The sequence below is a fragment of the Schistocerca nitens genome, chromosome 2, assembly GCF_023898315.1.
Source record: "Schistocerca nitens isolate TAMUIC-IGC-003100 chromosome 2, iqSchNite1.1, whole genome shotgun sequence".
Classification (NCBI taxonomy): Eukaryota; Metazoa; Arthropoda; class Insecta; order Orthoptera; family Acrididae; genus Schistocerca; species Schistocerca nitens.
This window is the reverse complement of record NC_064615.1, coordinates 325,406,499-325,429,156: the sequence shown is the minus strand read 5'-3', so window position 1 is coordinate 325,429,156 and position 22,658 is coordinate 325,406,499. Positions and strand designations below refer to the sequence as shown.

At 43.2% G+C, this 22,658-nt stretch overlaps 1 protein-coding gene across 1 annotated transcript in view; it reads right to left on the bottom strand.

Moving 5' to 3' along the window:
- LOC126234390 (uncharacterized) overlaps nucleotides 1-7,677 on the bottom strand; it is a 151,935-nt gene extending 144,258 nt beyond the window's left edge. Inside the window, exon 1 of the mRNA XM_049943078.1 lies at nucleotides 7,605-7,677. Within this exon, the coding sequence (XP_049799035.1) occupies nucleotides 7,605-7,677 (73 nt within the window). The remainder of the gene's footprint in view (nucleotides 1-7,604) is intronic.
- Nucleotides 7,678-22,658: the final 14,981 nt, after the last annotated feature.

Sequence of the window (22,658 nt, the reverse complement as noted above, 5' to 3'; positions counted from 1 at the left end):
TAATACCCTCAGCATCACCCTATTTAATTCGACTATATTCCATTATCCTAGTTTTGATTTTCTTGATGTTCATCTTATATCTTCCTTTCAAGACACTGTCCATTCCGTTCAGCTGCTCTTCCAAGTCCTTTCCCGTCTCTGACAGAATTACAATGTCATCGGCGAACCTCAAAGTTTTTACTTCTTCTTCATGGATTTTAATTCCTACTCCAAATTTTTCTTTTGTTTCCTTTACTGCTTGCTCAATATACAGATTGAATAACATCGGGGAGAGGCTACAACTCTGTCTCACTCCCTTCCCAACCACTGCTTGCCTTTCATGTCCCTCGACTCTTATAACTGCCACCTGGTTTCTGTACAAATTGTAAATAGCCTTTCGCTCTCTGTATTTTACCCGTGCCACCTTCGGAATTTGAAAGAGAGTATTCCAGTCAACATTGTCAAAAGCTTTCTCTCAGTCTACAAAGGCTAGAAACGTAGGTTTGCCTTTCCTTAATCTATTTTCTAAGATAAGTCGTAGGGTCAGTATTGCCTCACGTATTCCAATATTTCTACAGAATTCAAACTGATCTTCCCCGAGGTCGGCTTCTACCAGTTTTTCCATTCGACTGTAAAGAATTCGTGTTAGTATTTTGCACCCGTGGCTTATTAAACTGATATTTCGGTAATTTTCACATCTGTCAACACCTGCTTTCTTTGGGATTGGGATTATTATATTCTTCTTGAAGTCTGAGGATATTTCGCCTGTCTCATACATATTGCTCACCAGATGGTAAAGTTTTTTCAGGAATGGCTCTCCCAAGGCTGTCAGTAGTTCCAATGGAATGTTGTCTACTCCCGGGGCCTTGTTTCGACTCAGGTCTTTCAGTACTCTGTCAAACTCTTCACGCAGTATCATATCTCCCATTTCATCTCCATCTACATCCTCTTCCATTTCCATAATATTGTCCTCAAGTACAGCGCCCTTGTATAGACCTTCATTATACTCCTTCCACCTTTCTGATTTCCCTTCTTTGCTTAGAACTGGGTTTCCATTTGAGCTCTTGATATTCATGCAAGTGGTTCTCTTTTCTCCAAAGGTCTCTTTAATTTTCCTGTAGGCAGTATCTATCTTACCCATAGTGATATACGCCTCTACATCCTTACATTTAGCCTCTAGCCATCCCTGCTTAGCCAGTTTGCACTTCGTGTCGATTTCATTTTTGAGACGTTTGTATTCCTTTTTGCCTGCTTCATTTACTGCATTTTTGTATTTTCTCCTTTCATCAATTAACTTCAGTATCTCTTCTGTTACCCAAGGATTTCTATTAGCCCTCGTCTTTTTACCTACTTGATCCTCTGCTATTTCATCTCTCAAGGCTACCCATTCTTCTTCTACTGTATTTCTTTCTCCCATTCTTGCCAAGCGTTCCCCAATGCTCTCCCTGAAACTCTCTACAACCTCTGGTTCCGTCAGTTTATCCAGGTCCCATCTCCTTAAATTCCCACCTTTTTGCAGTTTCTTCAGTTTTAATCTACGGTTCATAACCAATAGAGTGTGGTCAGAGGCCACATCTGTCCCTGGAAATGTCTTACAATTTAAAACCTGGTTCCTAAATCTGTCTTGCAATTATACAATCTATCTTAAACCTTCCAGTATCTCCAGGCTTTTTCCATGTATACAACCTTCTTTCATGATTCTTGAACCAAGTGTTACCTATGATTAAGTTATGCTCTGTGCAAAAATTCTACCAGGCGGCTTTCTCTTTCATTGCTTACTCCCATTCCATATTCAGCTACTACGTTTTCTTCTCTTCCTTTTCCTACTGTCGAGTTCCAGTCACCCATGACTATTAAATGTTCGCCTCCCTTCACTATCTGAATAATTTCTTTTATCTCATCATACATTTCATCAATCTCTTCGTCATCTGCGGAGCTAGTTGGCATATAAACTTGTACCACTGTGGTAGGCGTGGGCTTCAGTGTAGGCGCACCTAATTCGTTAACCCACGAGTACTGAGAGCACGGCAGAATTGGGCAGGTGGAGGAAGCTGCAATTCCAACTGTTGCTTGTCCCACAATTATCCGCGCCTCTGGATACGATTCGGGATCCTCAACCAGCAGCAGCAGCAACAGCGGCAGCTCAGCATTGTCGTCGGCTACACTGTTCGTCGCCCGCACAGCCACAACACCGTAAGACCTTGAAGTGGCAGATATAGTATTATAGAGGCGTTATCCAGTGACATTGCTTTCACAAAGTATTACTAACTTGAATAATAATCGGTAATAGTTAAAACTTGTAGGGCACATGTGTTTTCATTGTCCTCAGACATTAGTACCAAGCAGTGTCACTTTCATTTCCAGTCAATTACCGAGTGTCGTAAAATTATGAAAACTGATTAACTATTTATTAACAGTATTTTGTGTTTGCTAATGGCCAATTTCAGTCTAAATTTTCTTCCTCGGTAACTGTTCTTTCTTGTATTACGTAACTAATTTACAATTCCGGGTGTTGACTTCATTCACTTGAAGTAACGTAAAATTTCACTGGCAAAACTAATAACTAAAGATAGAGCAGAAATTAAGAGTGTACAATTTCATTTATTCTGAATGTAGCTTAGTGAATGACTTCTGCTGGCTTGGTATGTATTTTATTGTTGTTATATTAAAAGTAAAATCAGTTGCTTTCAATAATCAACAGTAAATTGCTTGCCCTTTTCTAAGTTTTGCATTACGTTACATTGAGTTTACTGAAAGTAATTTCTTTTACATAACAAAATTTTAGTTGCATGTGTTTAACCAGTAACGCCATTTAACTTTACTTACAAAATTTAGTATTCCAGAATGAGTAACTGCACACACAGAGCTTTCTGAGTCATTTACTTTCTGGTAAACTACTGCGCTGTGGAAAAGCGTGACAACGATTACCTTTCTTAAGATTCTGGAGATTCGTTGCCTAAAGGACTGCCGACCGTTTAATTATCCTCTTTTTAGCTAATCAGTGTTTTCTTTGTATTATCAGTAATTTTTGTAGTAAATATTATGTGGTACCCTTTTCTCCCCTATGTAGTTCGTGAGCGATTGCAGTGTACTCTACCCATTTCAAAATTATCATCAGTATTTAGATTAGGTTTAGAATAGATTCTCCCTTCAGAAGGGTCTGTTGTACACTTTCCTCGAACTAACCGGTGTTGTTTTCCTTCGATAACGATAGCTGTATCCACTGTAAATTTCATTAGGCATATGCGGTCGCGAGTCAGTTATGTTAGGAAGGGGCAGGTTACAAAATGGCTCTGAGCACTATGCGACTTAACTTCTGAGGTCATCAGTCGCCTAGAACTTAGAACTAATTAAACCTAACTAAACTAAGGACATCACACACATCCATGCCCGAGGCAGGATTCGAACCTGCGACCGTAGCGGCAGCCCGGCTCCAGACTGTAGCGCCTAGAACCGCACGGCCACTCCGGCCGGCGGGCAGGTTACAAGTAAATGCTTCGGCAAGGTAGCGAGTACATAGCTATGGGGCCAGTGTAACCTGTAACCACATAAATTTCGGCCATATGTCATCACTAGTTCCCTGTACAGATGCTCAATGTCAGGTGTCTTCCGTCTCCTCTTAAAGACGACGTCAGGTACAGCCTGCAGTTCCTTCGTATTTCTAGGCAGATTGTTGACACCGACCTGAATACGATCAACATCCTCCTTGACAGGAAAATTTACGGTACAGCCTTTTGGATGACTGTGCCTAACCAGATGTCTTATTGCTATGGTTGATACATGCTATATCCTAATTTAACCAGTCTCATTGCATTTTCACACATTTCGTAAATTGCCCGCTGGTTCGGCCATAAATTTCTTCCGTTTTTCATGACTTGTCCATCACTGTTTTTATCCTTCTAAGGCTTAGCACGAACCTGATATGAAGTGAAACGGGGATACGTATCGTGTCGTACGAAAATAGCTAAATCGGCAGAAAGCAACGAATTGCGAAGCCGGATGGTACGAGGCTGAATTCACACACAGCAAGTGTGCGCACCGGATAGTGTGCAAACAGGCGAAGTGCTAAGACGCAACTGCGGAAATGCCAGATAAAAAAATGGAGAGAGGGGTCATATGGAGCGTGCATGCCAATCCGCGGATAACTATACAAATAGAATGTCTAGCTGAGCTGATGGCAAGGCTGGGAAATTCATTAAAACGTATTAGAATACACATAAATTGGAAAAACTATTAGGAGTGAAAATGTTGTCCATCGAAAAGCAGTACGTTAATGGTTGCAACTTGGATTCAAGACAACAGATACTAAAAGTTCTAAAATATGACACACAACGATAATTCATAATAAAAGCCATTTTCGTGCTAAGCCTTCAGTTTTTTTTTTCTTGGGGATGGGGGGTGGGGGTTAACTATAAGATTGGATAACTAGAATTTTCAATTCATTATAGGTAAATGAGGGACCGTGAGCTGCTGAAATTTTACATTTCTCATAGATGATCATATACGGTCTGTGATTTCATCACTATTTCGGTACATGGTTCAAATGGCTCTGAGCACTATGGGACTTAACTTCTAAGGTCATCAGTCCCCTAGAACTTAGAACTACTTAAACCTAACCAAACTAAGGACATCACACACATCCATGCGCGAGGCAGGATTCGAACCTGCGGCCGTAGCAGTCGCGCGGTTCCTGACTGAGCGCCTAGAACCGCTAGACCACCGCTAGACAGCTATGGCGGTCTTATCTTCACAACGCCATACATCCAGGCTGTGGCTGTCCTGACTACAAAGTCTGCTATCTCTGAATTTACCCAACCTATTCATCGCGCCTACTTGACTACAACACTGCAACAACACTCTAGAATCGGTCGCACTAAAGTCTTGCATGGTATTTCCTTTACATATGCTTTACATTTTCGCAAAAAGCTTCGAACAAATCTAACCCTTCCATTCGTGTCGCTAATACCAGTTACTCATGATCGTACCATTTGATGTCTCTTATTAATATTACCTTCAATACCTATATGGTGCGATCCTCAAGATGCTCACCACTAATCTTGTAATCAGATACTTTACCGATCTTTCTGTTTGCTACAGCTGTTGTCTCATATTTATCCGCATTTAAAGGGAGCTGACATTCGGTACACCAAGTGGAAATTATGTACAAGTTTTCCCCAATTCCTTACCATCGACCAACAACGATACTTTCCTGTAAACAACACGTGTCAGTGAGCAGTCTGATAATGTTGCTGATCATATATGATTACCCGTCTGTGTATACTGAGAACATTAGAGGCCCTCTTAAGCCGTCGGCACACGGGCCGTGCTGTCGAAAGTCAACCTTGAGCGTGCTAAGTTCAACGTGCTGATGAACGCTCAGAAATGATACGACTTTCGCATACGGTACGTGGGCCCCAACGTGGTATAGGCGATCATAACGCACTCCCATGGCAGTTGCGGGATGTTTCTAGTTCGTAAATCACACTGTTTACTAAACGGGCGCGCTTAATTCCCACGTTATCTCTATTCAAATAGTTCAAATGGCTCTAAACACTATGGGACTTAACATCTGAGGTCATCAGTCCCCTAGACTTAGAACTACTTAAACCTAACTAACCTATGGGCATCACGCACATCCATGCCCGAGGCAGGATTCGAACCTGCGACCGTAGCAACAGCGCGGTTCCGGACTGAAGCGCGTAGAACCGCATTAGTTCTATTAAAACGCACATTTCCTCCATCGTCCACGAAAAAGAAAGTACCATGTCCAATCAATAAGGACACAGGCTTACAAAAGTTCCATTACAAACAGTGCGATACAAATCTGCAACACTTCTTCACATAAGATAAACATTATTTCATCAGTCCCACATTTTAGTAAAACCCCAAGGTCAGCCTTACTTGATCACTGTTCCTACCCAGTAGCAGAATCTTTGCAACATGTGAATTACGAAGCGTAAAAGAAAAAGGAGCAAAATGTCTTTATACAAGTTACGCAAGCTGTCGTATGGATTAAGCCAATCGAACAAAGTCACCTCTTAAAAAAAAAGTGAACTTATGTTTACATAACATCAAATATTGTAATATATACTTATATAAAACTAATAATAAAGTGTCAGAACCTAATAAAAACGCAAATGTTAGGAAAAAAATTTGAAAGTGTCGAGTCCCGAACCACTGCCATCTCATTGGTCAACGCTCAGACGCACGCTCAGAATATCTGACAAGCTGACATGCTAGATATTGCTATATCATACGGAGCAGTGGCGCTACTCACCTCGCTAAACCAACAGCACATTGACACTCAATCATCGCTTGTAAAGGGTTGCTGAACACTTCAATCGTAGATATGTTACTAATTGAAATTAAATTATAACAAATTGTACGAAGAACAATGCGTTTTGGGTGGATCTTCAAAAAAATGGTTCAAATGGCTCTGAGCACTATGGGACTCAACTGCTGTGGTCATAAGTCCCCTAGAACTTAGAATTACTTAAACCTAACTAACCTAAGGACAGCACACAACACCCACCCATCACGAGGCAGAGAAAATCCCTGACCCCGCCTGGAATCGAACACGGGAACCCGGGCGTGGGAAGCGAGAACGCTACCGCACGACCACGAGATGCGGGCTAGGTGGATCTTCAGTGTGTCGCTGTCTTCAAATAGCATTCTCTCATAACAAGCAAGTTATAATAATTCTTTTGCCACGAATATGATGTTTCTCATTATTTTATTGGAACGAACCACACAGTTAACAACGGGTTTTCCAGTTAATCTCACTTTGCTAGTGCCCAGAAACGGCATATATACGTATAGGCTTGAAATGAATGCCAATATGACGCCAATAAATATTCGGAAAGACTCCCGAACGTGATATTCCACGCTATGACGTCAGAAACTCAGTACGCTCAACGCTCAACGTTCGGTTGCACGGTCCGTGTGCCGACGGCTTTACGCTTCCTACGTTCCGACGTTCCTCCCGTTTCTGTAGAACACTCACTGGGGAGCATGACGTACTCAATTTTGATAGTCAAATATTCGTCGAGCCAATCGCATATGCTTTTGAAGACGCTCTGTATGATTATACGTTGGTCAGTAGACGAACGATGTTGAATAGTGCATCGCCTATCGAAAATCTAGGTAAACAGTACCTGCATCTTCACCTATATATGTCGTTTGAAATATGTCGTGTATGAACGAAGCAAGTTGCGTTTCGCATGGGTCGAACCCGTGTCGATTCTTTGAGAGGAGCTTCCCTGCCACGAGGAAAGTAGCTCTAAACACTATGGGACTTAACATCTGAGGTCATCAGTCCCCTAGAACTTAGAACTACTTAAACCTAACTAACCTAAGGACATCACACACATCCATGCCCGAGGCAGGATTCGAACCTGCGACCGTAGCAGCAGCGCGGTTCCGGACTGAAGCGCCTAGAACCGCTCGGTCACAATGTCGGCCTGAGGAAAGTCACTGTCTCATCGATGTCAGAGTCAGCAACCTTGCTTCTGTCACAATGCAATACTCCTCTACTATTAGTGATGACGATGACAATGGTAATTATGATGATGAGGACGATGGTGATGGGCGTTACGAAGACAGCGAGGCGACAACAGTGGACTCACCTGAGCGGCGTCCGTCGTCCGAGAGGCACTCGTCGTCAACGGGCACCGGAAAGAAGTTGAGCACTGCGGACATAACGGAAGTAGTAGTTAAAAATGGCTCTGAGTACTATGGGACTTAACATCAATGGTCATCAGTCCCCTAGAACTTAGAACTACTTAAACCTAACTAACCTAAGGACATCACACAACACCCAGTCATCACGAGTCAGAGAAAATCCCCGACCCCGCCGGGAATCGAACCCGGGAAGCGAGAACGCTACCGCACGACCACGAGCTGCGGACGGAAGTAGTAGTCAGTCGCAAATAAAGGCAGGCAGATCAACTATGAAAATATGCAATAAAAGTATACAACAGATGAAGCACAGCCACGTTTAGAAATACGTGTAAGTAAATGAGCAACCTCTGCACCAGAAATGACTGATGCAGGGCAATGAGATGGCACGCTACTCGGAGGTAACCAGCTCGAATCCCTTGCTGAAAATAATTATCCTCACTAGTATCTGAACGGCAGGGAGAGATAACACAATGACGCACAATTGACAAGGCTGTGTTTTCTCAGAATTGGTTCCTACAATTCGATGGCAATTTCTGTAACACCACACACACCCTCAGTCAATGGAGATTGTACACGCTCCAGGTTACGATTTTGTAAGCCATTGATATTTCCAATTTCTAAGTGAGTAAAATTCATTTCCGGTATGACAGGTTACGCATGCTAGCGTATGATAAGCTGTGAACTGTTCTTTTCGGCTGAAAGCTGCAGCAAACACTGTATTCAACTTTGACAACTGTCGAACATGTGTTTGATTATTGTTGAACATTTCTACATCTACATCTACATTTATACTCCGCAAGCCACCCAACGGTGTGAGGCGGAGGGCACTTTACGTGCCACTGTCATTACCTCCCGTTCCTATTCCAGTCGCGTATGTATCGCGGGAAGAACGACTGCCAGAAAGCCTCCGTACGCGCTCGAATCTCTCTAATTTTACATTCGTGATCTCCTCGGGAGGTATAAGTAGGGGGAAGCAATATATTCGATACCTCATCCAGAAACGCACCCTCTCGAAACCTGGACAGCAAGCTACACCGCGATGCAGAGCGCCTCTCTTGCAGAGTCTGCCACTTGACTTTGCTAAACATCTCCGTAACGCTGTCACGCTTACCAAATAACCCAGTGACGAAACGCGCCGCTCTTCTTTGGATCTTCTCTATCTCCTCTGTCAACCCACACTGATGAGCAATACTCAAGTATAGGTCGAACGAGTGTTTTGTAAGCCACCTCGTTTGTTGATGGACTACATTTTCTAAGGACTCTTCCAATGAATATCAACCTGGCATCCGCCTTACCAACAATTAATTTTATATGATCATTCCACTTCAAATCGTTCCGTACACATACTCCCAGATATTTTACAGAAGTAACTGCTACCAGTGTTTGTTCCGCTATCATATAATCACACAATAAAGGATCCTTCTTTCTATGTATTCGCAATACATTACATTTGTGTATGTTAAGGTTCAGATGCCACTCCCTGCACCAAGTGCCTATCCGCTGCAGATCTTCCTGCATTTCGCTGCAATTTTCTAATGCTGCAACTTCTCTGTATACTACAGCATCATCCGCGAAAAGCCGCATGGAACCTCCGACACTATCTACTAGGTCATTTATACATATTGAGGAAAGCAATGGTCCCACAACACTCCCCTGTGGCACGCCAGAGGTTACTTTAACGTCTGTAGACGTCTCTCCATTGAGAACAACATGCTGTGTTTTGTTTGCTAAAAACTCTTCAATCCTGCCACACAGCTGGTCTGATATTCCGTAGGCTCTTACTTTGTTTATCAGGCGACTGTGCGGAATTGTATCGAACGCCTTCCGGAAGTCAAGTAAAATGGCATCTACCTGCGAGCCTGTATCTAATATTTTCTGGGTCTCATGAACAAATAAAGTTTGTTGGTGTTTACCAAGTCAATGTTCCTTCGCACGTTAATCCATTTGTGAATTCATGAAAAACATTTTCGATCAATATTTCTCATACGTGTCTATGAGCAACTAAATTTAAAGCCACCGAATAATATTAATGAAATTTTGTTACTTCTGTTTTTTCAGTGGTGACCAGCTGTTTTGATTCTTTGAGTAAGAGCACAGGGCAAGAACATGAATAAAATTCCATGTATTTTGAGTATGACATTAAAGTAATTTCATTTTTTTGCTATGTTACACGTGGGATTACATATTTGGCCAACACATATAATTACAATCAATTCCAACAAAACCATTTGTTTTAGGTTGACCACCCCCGTTTTGTTACAGCCTCTCCACTGTGTCAAAAGAAAAAAGAGCAAGTGAAATTTTAATGATCATTCGTCAGCTGGAGAAATGGATCTCTAGATGCTCTTCGGGAATCGAAGACTTTACTTCTCGGCAGTAGGTCTCACCGTATCCCTTTTTTTCATTAGACATGGTGAACCAGAACTCCACCGACAAACTTTCGGTGGTTGTTCTGTGTATTTTGGTATGAGGGACCCGTGTTACGGATGGGTCGAAACAGGGGGATTCCGTTGCTTGCTCTGTTGTTTTTCCGGATAGTGTCCTCAAGGTCCGGCTGTTTCAAGCGTTTACTGTCTTTCATGCGGAATTGTCTGCGATTTTGCGGGCACTGGAGCAGATGGGACATTCTCCCTGTCCTAAATTTCTTGTCTGTTCCGATTCACTAAGTGCCCTTCACTCATTGCACCGTTTGTATCCAGCAGATAAAATAGTCCAGACCATCCGGGATGCCCTCCTCCAACTACAGCGACTGGGGAAGGAGGTGGCTTTCTGCTGGGTTCCGGGGCACGTCGGCATTGCTGGGAACGAAAGGGCAGATTCGCAGCCAAGGAGGTGTGTCTCGATCCGCAAGTATTTCAGTGCGCCATCCCCCTGCACGCACTCACCTTACTGTTGAGCTCACGAGCCATGCGTCGGTGGGAGGATGAGAGGCTGGAAATGACTGACAATAAGCTCCGTTTATTCAAGCCCACAACGCGTGTGTGGTGTACTTCCTTCGAGCCACCTAGACGGGACGAGGTTCTGCTCACTCGGCTTCGGATAGGCCACAGTCCTATGGCGCATGGCTTCCTGCTCCGGCGAGAGGACCCTCCAATGTGTGATACTTGTGGCGTCCAGGTCACTGTGCGAAACGTTTTATTGGATTGCGTTTTATTTTCTGACCAGCGGGCTGCGGCTGACTTGCCGGGGGATCTGTCATCTCTTTTAGGAAATACTCAAACGAATGTCGCTAAAGTTTTAAAGTTCTGTGACTTGTCCAATGTTTTTACCAAGATTTTAGGGAAATGGTCTTAATTTGTTCACAGGGTGACTGGCTCGCCAGCCAGTGACAATTTCCAGTGGCATCCTTGACGCTCCTTTCTCGTTTTCCTTGCGTTTATCTTCTTATACAGCATTTTACATCCTTTCCCGCTTTCTTTTCGTGTATGCTTCCATTTTACTAAGTTTGTCCACATTCATTCCTTTTAATGTGTGTCATGGCGCTGATGACCTCTACATTCAGCGCCCGTAAGCCCTAACACACACACACACACACACACACACACACACACACATACACACACTGTTCTCCGGTGGCTCGTTACATAGTAATTGCATTTTGTTTTATTTCTTATCCCTTCTTCTTTTTGCATTGTTATTGCAACGAAAATACCTGGGCAAGAGTTCAAATATCAACAGTTTCTCTGTGACTCTTGTTTGGAAACAAACTTGCTCCATTACCTCACGGCACTCGCTGTTGACAACAGTAACGCACTGTTCGCCCTCAAGCCTGCGTTCATTATTGCTCTCTTCTGCCAGTGGTTTGTTTTTCCAGCATCGTTAGTTGAACTTTAACACTAATACAGAACATTATGGATAGATTTACTGGTGAAGAGATGGCTGGATTGCACGTTGTGTGCGGGTTCACTGAACACAATAGAAGACCAGCACAACGGCACTACGCTGATCTGTTCCCGCAGCATTGTCAGCCGCATCACAGTGCCTTTACTTCTGACAGTTGTTGAATTACTCTGCGTTTCGTGTTGTAAGCTGTGGTGTACAGACTTCTTCACTGTCGTATCGGTATTTCACAGAAACAAAAGCTGTAACAAAATGAATCAATCGTAATTACATTATTACTCCGTAAGGAGCCACCGCAGACCATGTGGTCCTTATATCGAAAATATTCCTGGACACCCCCCGAAATTTTGTCCCTGGATTTCGGTACACTTACCCACTGGAACACAAGCACCACTCTACACTGCACAAGCGCACAAGCACTCACAACAACCATTCACACGAAACATTTTCACATCTGACACACCATCTACAGTTCGGCAGAAGGCAAACGTATACAATGTCCTCTAGGACCTTACCAAAAGAACTCTGTGTCATGTATCACGTACCCACGCTCATTAATGTTGTTCCACGTCCACTAGGGTGCCTTCATGGTGGAACTGTGGAATATCACTATCATAATTTAAGAGATTCCCTCAGTTGTTTAGCTGAGTGGAGGCTTGTTTATCTATGAAAAGCGCGGCGAATAAAACGACGGATATCCTACCACAGGTCTAGCGTGAGATGATTATATATTTTTATATCGGTGATGTATGTGGTTCGAAAGTGAAGTGTGAAAGACTGTTGTGAAAATGGTTTTTCTCTAGCAAGTCAGTAACAACCGCAACCCATAGTCACCTTGAGCAGAAATTCTGGTTTGGCAGGCAAAAAAGAGTCACTCATACTTGTCCCTAGCGGCGAAAACTTGCTATTTTTCTATTTTCTAACTGTATATCTACATCTACACTTCACAAGCAACTTTAAGATACACTATGTGATCAAAAGTATCCGGACACCTGGCTGAAAATGACTTAAAAGTTCGTGGCGCCCTCCATCGGTAATGCTGGAACTCAATATGGTGTTGGCCCACCCTTAGCCTTGAGGACAGCTTCCACTCTTGCAGGCATACGTTCAATTAGGTGCTGGAAGGTTTCTTGGGGAATGGCAGCCCATTCTTCACGAAGTGCTGCACTGGGGAGAGGAATCGATGTCGATCGGTGAGGCTTGGCATGGAGTCGGCTTTCCAAAATATCCCAAAGGTGTTCTCTAGGATTCAGGTCAGGACTCTGTGCAGGCCAGTCCATTACAGGGATGTAATTCTCGTGTAACCACTCCGCCAGAGGCCGTGCATTATGAACAGGTCCTCGATCGTGTTGAAAGAAGCAATCGCCATCCCCGAATTGCTCTTCAACAGTGGGAAGCAAGAAGGTGCTTAAAACATCAACGTAGGCCTGTGCTGTGATAGTGCCACGCAAAACAACCAGGGGTGCAGGCCCCATCCATGAAAAACACGGCCACACCATAACACCACCGCCTCCGAATTTTACTGTTGGCACTACACACACTAGCAAATGACGTTCACCGGGCATTCACCATACCCACACCCTGCCATCGGATGGCAACATTGTGTGCCGTGATTCGTAACTCCACACAACGTTTTTCCACTGTTCAATCATCCAATGTCTACTTTCCTTACATCAAGCGAGGCGTCGTCTGGCATTTACCGGCGTGATGTGTGGCTTCGGAGCAGCCGCTCGACCATGAAATCCACCTGTCATAGTATTTGCAGCGGGTCCTGGTACAGTTTGGAATTCCTGTGTAATGGCCTGGATAGATATGTCTGCCTATTACACATTACGACACTTTTCAACTGTCGGCGGTTTCCGTCAGTCAATAGTCGAGGTCGGCCTGTACGCTTTTGTGCTGTATGTGTCCCTTCACGTTTCCACTTCGCTATCACATCGGAATGTGGAAATCTCGCGTACAGACGTGTGACAGAAGTGACACCCAATCACCTGACCACTCTCGAAGTCCGTGATTCGGCGGAGCGCCCCATTCTGCTCTCTCACGATGTCTAATGGCTACTGAGGTCGCTGATACGGAGTACCTGGCAGTAGGCGGCAGCACAATGCATCTAATATGAAAAACATATGATTTTGGGGGTGTCCGGGTACTTTTGATCACATAGTGTACGTGGCGGAGGGTACTTCTGATATCAGTATTACTTACCCCTCCCCTGTTCTATTCAGAAACGATGAGTGTGACGAATGACTTGGTAAACCTTTGTGCCAGCTCTAATTTGTCTGATTTCCTCTCTGTGGTCGTCTCGCCAGAGATATATGGGAGAAACTGATATATCGCCCGGTTCTTGTTTGTGCGTACTCTCTCGGAATTTCAACGGCAAATCTCTCCGACACACAAAACACCTCTCTTGTAGCGTATGCCACTGAAGTCCGTTGGGCACCTCTGAAACGCTCGTGCACTACATAAAAAATCTCGTAACGAAACTTGGCGCTCTGTATTGGATATTATCTCCCTCGTCTTTTAATCCCACAATACTCGAGACTAAGTCTTACGAGTGTGATTCTTCAGTTTTCCCCGACGTATTTGTTGATCGATCTGCCGACTGGTGTGCTGGCGCTTCATAGAGTCCAACGGGCACTATACTTCGGCGAACAGAGGTGTTACCATCGTCAGCTGCACTGAAGAATTGACCTCTTGGGACGCACGGTCGACGTCCATCCCCTCCCCAGAGAGCCGTTCTCTACGCGGTCAGCGCGCCATAGCGCATGTCGTCGCGGCTGCTAATGACGTCGGTATCTGTGGCCGGCGGTCCGACGTTGAGAGGCCATCGAAATACGCACCAGGGAAAATCTCAGAATGGCTTGTGAACCAGCACTGGATTGATTTAGAAGACACTCAGAAAACACAATGTTCTGGCAACAATGGCGGACGTAGTAACTAGATCAGCGGTGTAACAACCAGGACGACCCGCCAGGCATTGCTGGTGACAGATGCCGTCACAATTCGCCTCGGTGGCCGCGTTGACGTGAGCACAGCGTAGAGAATTTCTCGTTGGGGGACGGGATACAAGTCGGCTGCGCACCCCCAGTACGTCGATTCGTCAGCGACGTCTGATCGCTGAAATATTGTGCCCTTTGGACACTATGAATCGGCAGCCCACCCACTGCCTGTTCCGTCAAGTCTTAAAAGTGTTTTCTTAGCCACAACTTCCGTGTATGAATTACATTTCCGGAGTATTTTCGAGAGTAGAAGACAGTCAGTATGTTCATTGCTCTGAAGGTACGCTGAGAATGAAGAGTGAGTTATGAAATGTTCTGGAAAGCTTGAGATGACTAAAAATAACGCCATGAACCGCACCTCAGCGAGTGTCATTTTCGCGACATGACGAACGACAATCATTATAAATATTTCCAAAATGATTAGAAGGTTGTGCCTCGATAATGTCGTGGCTTAAACAACTGGCTTAAATTGAGGTACAATGACCATCTGGTATGACAATAGGACATACGCCGTATCAGCTATGGAGACAAGGGGTGAGATAACACGTCATCGGGAAACCTGTTTTTCCTGACTAGGAAACACTTATTTTTTAAAGGTGCGCATCGTATGTCTAATCCTTCGGCAGATGACCAGTATGTGGATGTAAAGGATGCATTATGTAGTACTGGAGTAACTGCGATATTCATCGACGTGTCAGTAAGATGCAAAGAACAGTAGTGGGTGTAGGAACCACGGATGCTGTCTCTAGCTTTATAAGATGCTGTACAACAAATTATAAACATAGTTGCGGTTAATTCATTATGCCCATTGTGGGTGGCAAATTACAACTTTTCAAATCAAGATAGTAAGCATACCTTCCAGATATACAGAAAATCCACTACGTCTGTTGCTGCCACTAACAGTACATCATGTCAGCCGAACCAATAAAAAATCGCTTTCTTCAGGTCAACTGTGAACCGTATGCTCGGCATCCCCATCAATGAAGCAGATGCACGCAATGAAATAAACATACTTAAATCTAGAGCTCAAAATAATGGTTAACTTGCTCACGTTGAGTATTAAGGGACTATTTGTAAATATTCAACTTTAAGAAAGACAACTTCTCAGCTGGCTTTTGTAAAACCTTTATTTGCGATGACTGGTTTCTGTAAGCAAAGTTACCACCATCTGTTATGTGAATAGTTTATATAAAGTGTGAAAGATATTACGTTATGAAAACTAGCGTACATGTCATCAACATAACAGATAGAGTGAATTATTATTACACACACTTCTACACGTTACAATCTGTGGCCATTTCATGCTATAAATACACTCCGTATCTTAATTAGTTGGACAACTGACGTAAGATGCATTGTCATTCATGCCGGTCACTCATTTACTGTTTAACTACTTAGCTACCGTAATAGACCCGTGGTCCAGGGTTAGCGTCTTGGACTATTAATCAAATCTTCATCGGTCGTGGGTTCTAACTTCGCCACTGCTTAAATTTTAAATAAAAATCAACAGCAGTGGCGGCCGATAACTTCCGGATAAAAAGTCACCCTGTTTCTGCCAACGGTCTTGTCAAAGGGGACAGAGATTCAGGGCACTCTCTCGCCCATGTTGCCCATGGGGTGGGAAACTGCCCCTAAAAGGCGGAAGAATCAGCAGTGATCGACGACATGAGGATGCAGAAGGCAAATTAAAGACAAATAGGGCGTACGCACGGGACATATGGCCTGTAATTGAAAAAAAAATGTTATGATGATCTCTCCAATGGCAAAAGATTCCGGACCAGTCCCCCATTCTGATCTTCGGGAGAGGACTGCCTGGGGGTAGGTGACCATAAGAAAAAGATTGAATAACTAACGAAGAGGTAACGTTCTGCGAGTCGGGGCGTGGAATCTCAGAAGTCTGAACGTGGTGAAGAAGCTATAAAACCTGAAAAGGAAAATGCCAAGGCTCAATCTGGATATAGCGGGGGGTAGTGAAGTGAAATAGAAAGAAGGCAAGGATTTCTGGTCAGGCAATATCAACAGCAGTAAAAATTGTATAACGAGAGTAGGATTCGTTGTGAATAAAAAGGTAAGGCTGAAAGAGAGTTACTGTGAACAGTTCAGTGATGGGGTTTTCTCATGAAAATCGGCGGCAAACCAACACCGACAACAACAGGCCAGGCACAAATGCCCTCGTCGCAAGCTGAAGGTGAAGAAGCAGAGACATTAGACGAGGATATTGAACGAGTAACTCACTACGTAAAGAGAGATGCAAATCTAATAGTCATGGGAGACTGGACTGCGACTGTAGAGGAACAAGTAGAAAACAGGATTACCAAAAATATGGGCTTGACAGTAGGAATGAGAGAAGAGAAAGATTGATTGAGTTCCACAATAAATTTAAGTTAATAACAGCGAATACTCTGTTCAAGAATCACAAGAGGAGGAGGAGTAATTGGAAGAGGCCCGGAGATATTGGAAAATATCAGATTACATCATAGGAAGGCAGAGATTCAGAAATTAGATACTGGACTGCTCGGCGTACAGGGGCAGGTGTACACTCAGATCACACTTTAGCAATGATTAAGAGTAGGCTGAAGCTTAAGATGCTAGTCAGGGAGAATTAGTGCTCAAGGAAGTGGAATGGGGAAGTGCTAAAGAATAAAGAGACACGCCTTAAGTTCTCTCAGAATAGCTCAGGAACCTCTAAAAAGGGCAATCGCAGAAGCTGGAAAGAAAGACCTAGGTACAAGGAAGGTAACAGCGAAGAAACCATGGGTAACAGAAGAAATACTTCGGCTGATCGACGAAAGAAGGAAGCACAAAAATATTAAGGGAAATTCAGGAATACGTAAGTACAAGTAACTTAGGAAATAAATAAATAACAAGTACGGGGAAGCTAAGGCAAAATGGCTGCATGAAAAACGTGAAGAAATCGAAAAAGATATGATTGTTGGTTCTAATGGCTCTGAGCACTATGGGGCTTAACATCTAAGGTCATCAGACCCCTAGAACTTAGAACTACTTAAACCTAACTAACCTAAGCACATCACACACATCCATGCCCGAGGCAGGATTCGAACCAGCGACCGTAGCGGTCGCGCGGTTCCAGACTGAAGCGCTTAGAACCGCTCGGCCACACCGGCCGGCTATGATTGTTGGAAGGACAGATTCAGGACGTAGAAAAGTCAAAACAAACTTCTGTGAAACTAAAAGCAAAGGTGGTAACATTACGAGTGCGATGGGAATTCCGTTGTTAAATGCAGAGGAGAAAGCGGATGGGTGCAAAGAGTACATTGAAAGCCTTACGAGGCGGAAGCGGAAGACTTGTCTGGAGACGTGGCAGAAGAAGAAACAGGAGTCGACAGGAAAGAGATGGTGATCCAGTATTAGAATCAGAATTTGAAAGAGCTTTGGACGACGTAGGACCAAATAAGGCCGAAGTGATAGATAACATTTCATCGGAATTTCTAAAATCATTGGGGCTAATAGCAACAAAATGCCTATTCACGGTGTCGTGTAGAATGTATGAGACTGGCGGTATACCATAAGACTTTCCGAAAAACATCACCCACACAGTTCCGAAGATTGCAAGAGACGACAAGTGGAAGAATTTTCGCACTATCAGCTTAACGGCTCATGCATCCAAGTCGCTGACAAGAATAATATAGAGAAGATGGGAAAGAAAATTGAGAATCTGTTAGATGACGATCCGTTTGGCTTTAGAAAATGTGAAGGCACCAGAGAGGCAGTTCTGTCGTTGCGGTTGATAATGGAAGCAAAACTGAAGAAAAATTAAGACGAGTTCATAGCCTTTGTCGACCTGGAAAAAGCGTTCGACGATGTAAAATGGTGCAATATGTTCGAAATTCTTAGAAAAATAGGGGTAATCTATAGGGAAGGACGGGTAATATATAGAACGAGGAGGGAACAATAAGAGCGGAGGATCAAGACCGAAGTGCTCGGTTTAAAAAGGATGTAAGACAGGGGTGTAATCTTTCGCCTCTGTTGTTCAGTCCATACACCGAAGAAGCAATGACGCGAAACAAAAGAAAGTTTCAAGTGTTGGATTAAAATTCAGGATGAAAGGATGTTAATACTAAGATACGCTGATGACCTTACTGTCCTCAGTGAAAAATAATACCTACAGGATGTGTTGAATGGAACGAAGCCTAATGAGTACAGAATATAGATTGAGAGTAAATCGAAGAAAGACGAAAGGAATGAGAAGTAGCAGAAATGAGAACAGCAAGAAACGTAACATCAGAATTTAGGATCACAGGTAGAATGAGTTAAGTAATTCTGCTACATAGGTGGCAAATTAATCCATTATCAACGGAGCAAGGAGGACATAAAAAGCAGAATAGCACTGGAAAAAAGGGCATTCCTTTCCAAGAGAAGTCAACTAATATCAAACATAGATCTCGATTTGAGGAAGAAATTTCTGAGAATGTACGTTTTGAGCACAGCATTGTGTGGTAGTGAAACATGGACTGTGGAGAAACCGGCACAGAAGAGAATCGAAGCCTCTGAGATGTGGTGCTGCAGAAGAACGTTGAAAATTAGATGGACAGATAAGGTAAGGAATTGGGAGGCTCCCCGCAGAATCGGCGAGGAAAGGAACGTATGGGAAACACTGACAAGAAGAAGGGACAGTATGGTAGGACATCTGTTAAGAAATCACGGAATAGCTTCCACGGTACTAGAGGGATCTGAAGTGGGAAGAAAACTATAGAGGAAAACGAAGATTGGATTACATCCAGCAAATAATTGAGGACATAGGTTGCACGTGCTATTCTGATATGAGAAGGTTAGCACAGGAGTGGAATTCGTGGTGGCCAGTCAGAAGACTGATGACTTTAAAAAAATCTCAATCTGTCTGATTATTTATATCTTTTCTATTCATATTATTTGTATACTTTCAAAGTTGAATATACAAGTAGCTTGTAATGTTCACTTACGTCCATTTTATTCTGTAATTTAATGCATCTCGTGCAAATGATCACAGCGGCAGTATCCTATAAAAAAAAAACAATCTTTTCTTTTCGTAAACATTTCCGTTATATTCGCCAGCGCCAAGACTCTAGCGCCTAGCCGCACTTGGTCCAAGATATAATGTTCGTGTAACACCTCCACCCGATGGTGAGGCTGCAGAAGCTCGAAAACTAATTAACGTCACAAAAAATACGTATCAGATTCAAAAAGCGGCTGGTCGTACCAACATAAGCCACCGATAATTGTGCTTATTTTCCGATACTGAAACCCATTTCCACACCCGTTCTTTAAATTCTCAAGACTAGATGTTACAGCGGATAAGGGGCAGAATTTACGTGCAGACACTGAAGACACCTGGTTCTCGTTGACCCCGGTGCGCTCTCTGATGACGACAGCGGTGGCCGAATCCACCTGTTGCATCACATGAAACAGACTTCGGAAGTGAGTCCCGCTTCGCGTGACCCAAGAACCCGACGTTCCTCGTTCACAACGGTTTCTCGATAACGAATGATGTCATTCATGACTTCACAGGCATATGTAAATATATACTGACGATTTTGTGGTTAGCGTCTGTGTATAGCTGAAACGTTTATTTACTCATAGTTGTTTATGTAGAGTTGTTATGATTATGGTGTGGCATTACGTAGTACAGTAGTACAAAAAAATTCTCAAACAAAGAAGACCTTCCCGTACAGCTTATTGTAGACGCATAAATAAATAATACTTGTACTCGCTTAGTAAGCGTGTTGTTGTCTTGTTGTTACTGCGGCCTTGAGTCAGAAGACTTGTTTGATGCCAGTCTATGCCAGTCTATGCTGTGCAAGCATTTTTTTCTTTTTTTAATTGTTTATCTTTCGGACGTGGCCATATAGCCATCTCACCACTGGGAATTTTATACTAAAGTTTCTTTTGACAATTCAGAGTATACATTAATTTAAGTCGTATCCTGATACGAGGTTACATTGGCTTAACAAAGAACAGATTGCGGCATAAAACAAATTTTGCATCCACACAGGATACACAGAGGACAGTATGTTATAAAAATCCTAGTGGTAACACAATAAGAAATGAGAAATCGCCGTTGATACACGTGCAAGCACATTCAACTCTGCATAACTACCGCCACCTACGTCCTTCTGACTGTGCATGTTATATGGTTCAAATGACTCTGAGCACTATGGGACTTAACATCTGAGGTCATCAGTCCCCTAGAACTCAGAACTACTTAAACCTAAGTAACTAAGGACATCACACACATCCACGCCCGAGGCAGAATTCGAACCTGCGACCGTAGCGGTCGCGCGGTTCCAGACTGAAGCGCCTAGAACCGCTCCGCCACACTGGTCGGCTGTGCATGTTATACCGAAGCCTTTGTCTCCCTCTACAATATTTATTCCCACGTTTCTCTCCATTACCAAAATGACACTTCACGACGTTTCCTGGCAACATGTCCCTTCTTTTCGTCAACTTGAGCCATCAAATCTTCAGCATTCTTCTATAGCACCACATTTCAAAAGCTTCAATTCTCTTCTTGTTTGAACTGTTTATCGTTCACGTTTCACTTAAGTATAAGGCTACGAAAGACAAATACCGTCTGAAAAGACATCCTAAACACTTCAATTATATTCTGCCTTAATAAATCCCACTTTGCGGTAAATGCTTTTCTTACTGTTGCTAGTGTGCATTTATGTCTTACCTATATCCGTCATCATCAGAACACACTTGCTGTCACGTTGGAAGTTACACTGTTTGACAAAAGTGAGGCATCCTGAAGACATGTTCGGGTGTCAGTGTCATATCGTACACGTGCACACCAAGGGCGGATGTGTAAGTGATTTGGAGTTGTAATTCTCTGTGAAAATTAAAAAGGCCACCAGAGTGCGGTAGTGTTGTTCGTGTTTAGTGTTGTTACCAGGCCTGGTAGGGTGTGTAAGCGCCGCGTACAGCGACAGGCGTTGAGTGATCGCGACGTCCTCGCTATCTTCATCCTGTCCAAGCTTGTCCTCCGCCACTGATGATATCGCCGTCGACGGGGCGTTAAACCGAAATAATTCTTCCTTGATTCAATCTCAGCTCAACACACAGGCTCGTTCTTATAAAATGTACTGTATAGTTACAACAATAAATTTCCTTCACGCGTTAACTACAGACAATGGATCCATATCCTACTCTGTTTCATACAGTTTGACAGGAGAGTATCGAATATTTTCAGGGGTGATAAGACTTATTGAAACAAGAACAAGTCCAACAAATGGATGCATACTTTCTGAAATCTGAATGCATGTTCACAGGGAGGACTGAAAGACTTTTGCTTGCAGATACAAGTACAGTCACTGCACTGGCACTCGTCCTACAGTATCAACAAAGTGATCTGACGTCTATCTGAGTACACTTCAGTCGGAGCATTTCCTAATCTGCAGTTACTTGTGTGGTTCGAACTGTGATGTAGCATAGTTTCATTCGCGTTATTATATACCATTGCACAGTAAACAAAACGCAACTCTGGATATGTATGGGGGTGTCTTATCGACATACGCAAATGACTTCACTTTTATGTTAACTGATTTTTTTTTCTCTTTCCACCAATGGACAGCAATGGAAACTCCACGCATGATACGGCTGGTGCTTTTGTAAGGGAAACAACCCATTAGTTCTTTCCCTCTGCGCTGAAAAAATCTACATGGATGAGTACCACCTGATAAGTTATTCGGCCGACTTTTCCAGCGTATTAGGAGCCAAGACTCTGAAGCACACCAAATGGTAAACAGTGGAAGGACTCCCTCGGTTCACACCCTGAGACGGTGGAGCGGTTGTTACATTTAGTGCATCAGACTCATGGTACAATTTGTATAGGTTAATTGCGTCTTTAGCAACTGTAATAAAAGTCTTGTTAAGATCACATGCGTTTCGCTTTATTTGAAAGCATCTTCAGTGGTCAGTGTAACAATATGGTTTTTTCTCTTACATTTTTGTTTGTTCTGCTCATTAACAGTTCTCATAGTTTACTTTTTACTTCAACCAGTTTTTATTCTTTTCGTTTCTCACGGTTGTTTTGTTGTTTATTCCATTCTTCCTCGACTTCCACGTGTATATGTTGAGTATTTGTATTTGCACACAGCGATTTCACTGAACTTTTACGCTTTCGTGCATTGTCCTTTCGTCATTTTGCGTGTTTTGTATTGGTAT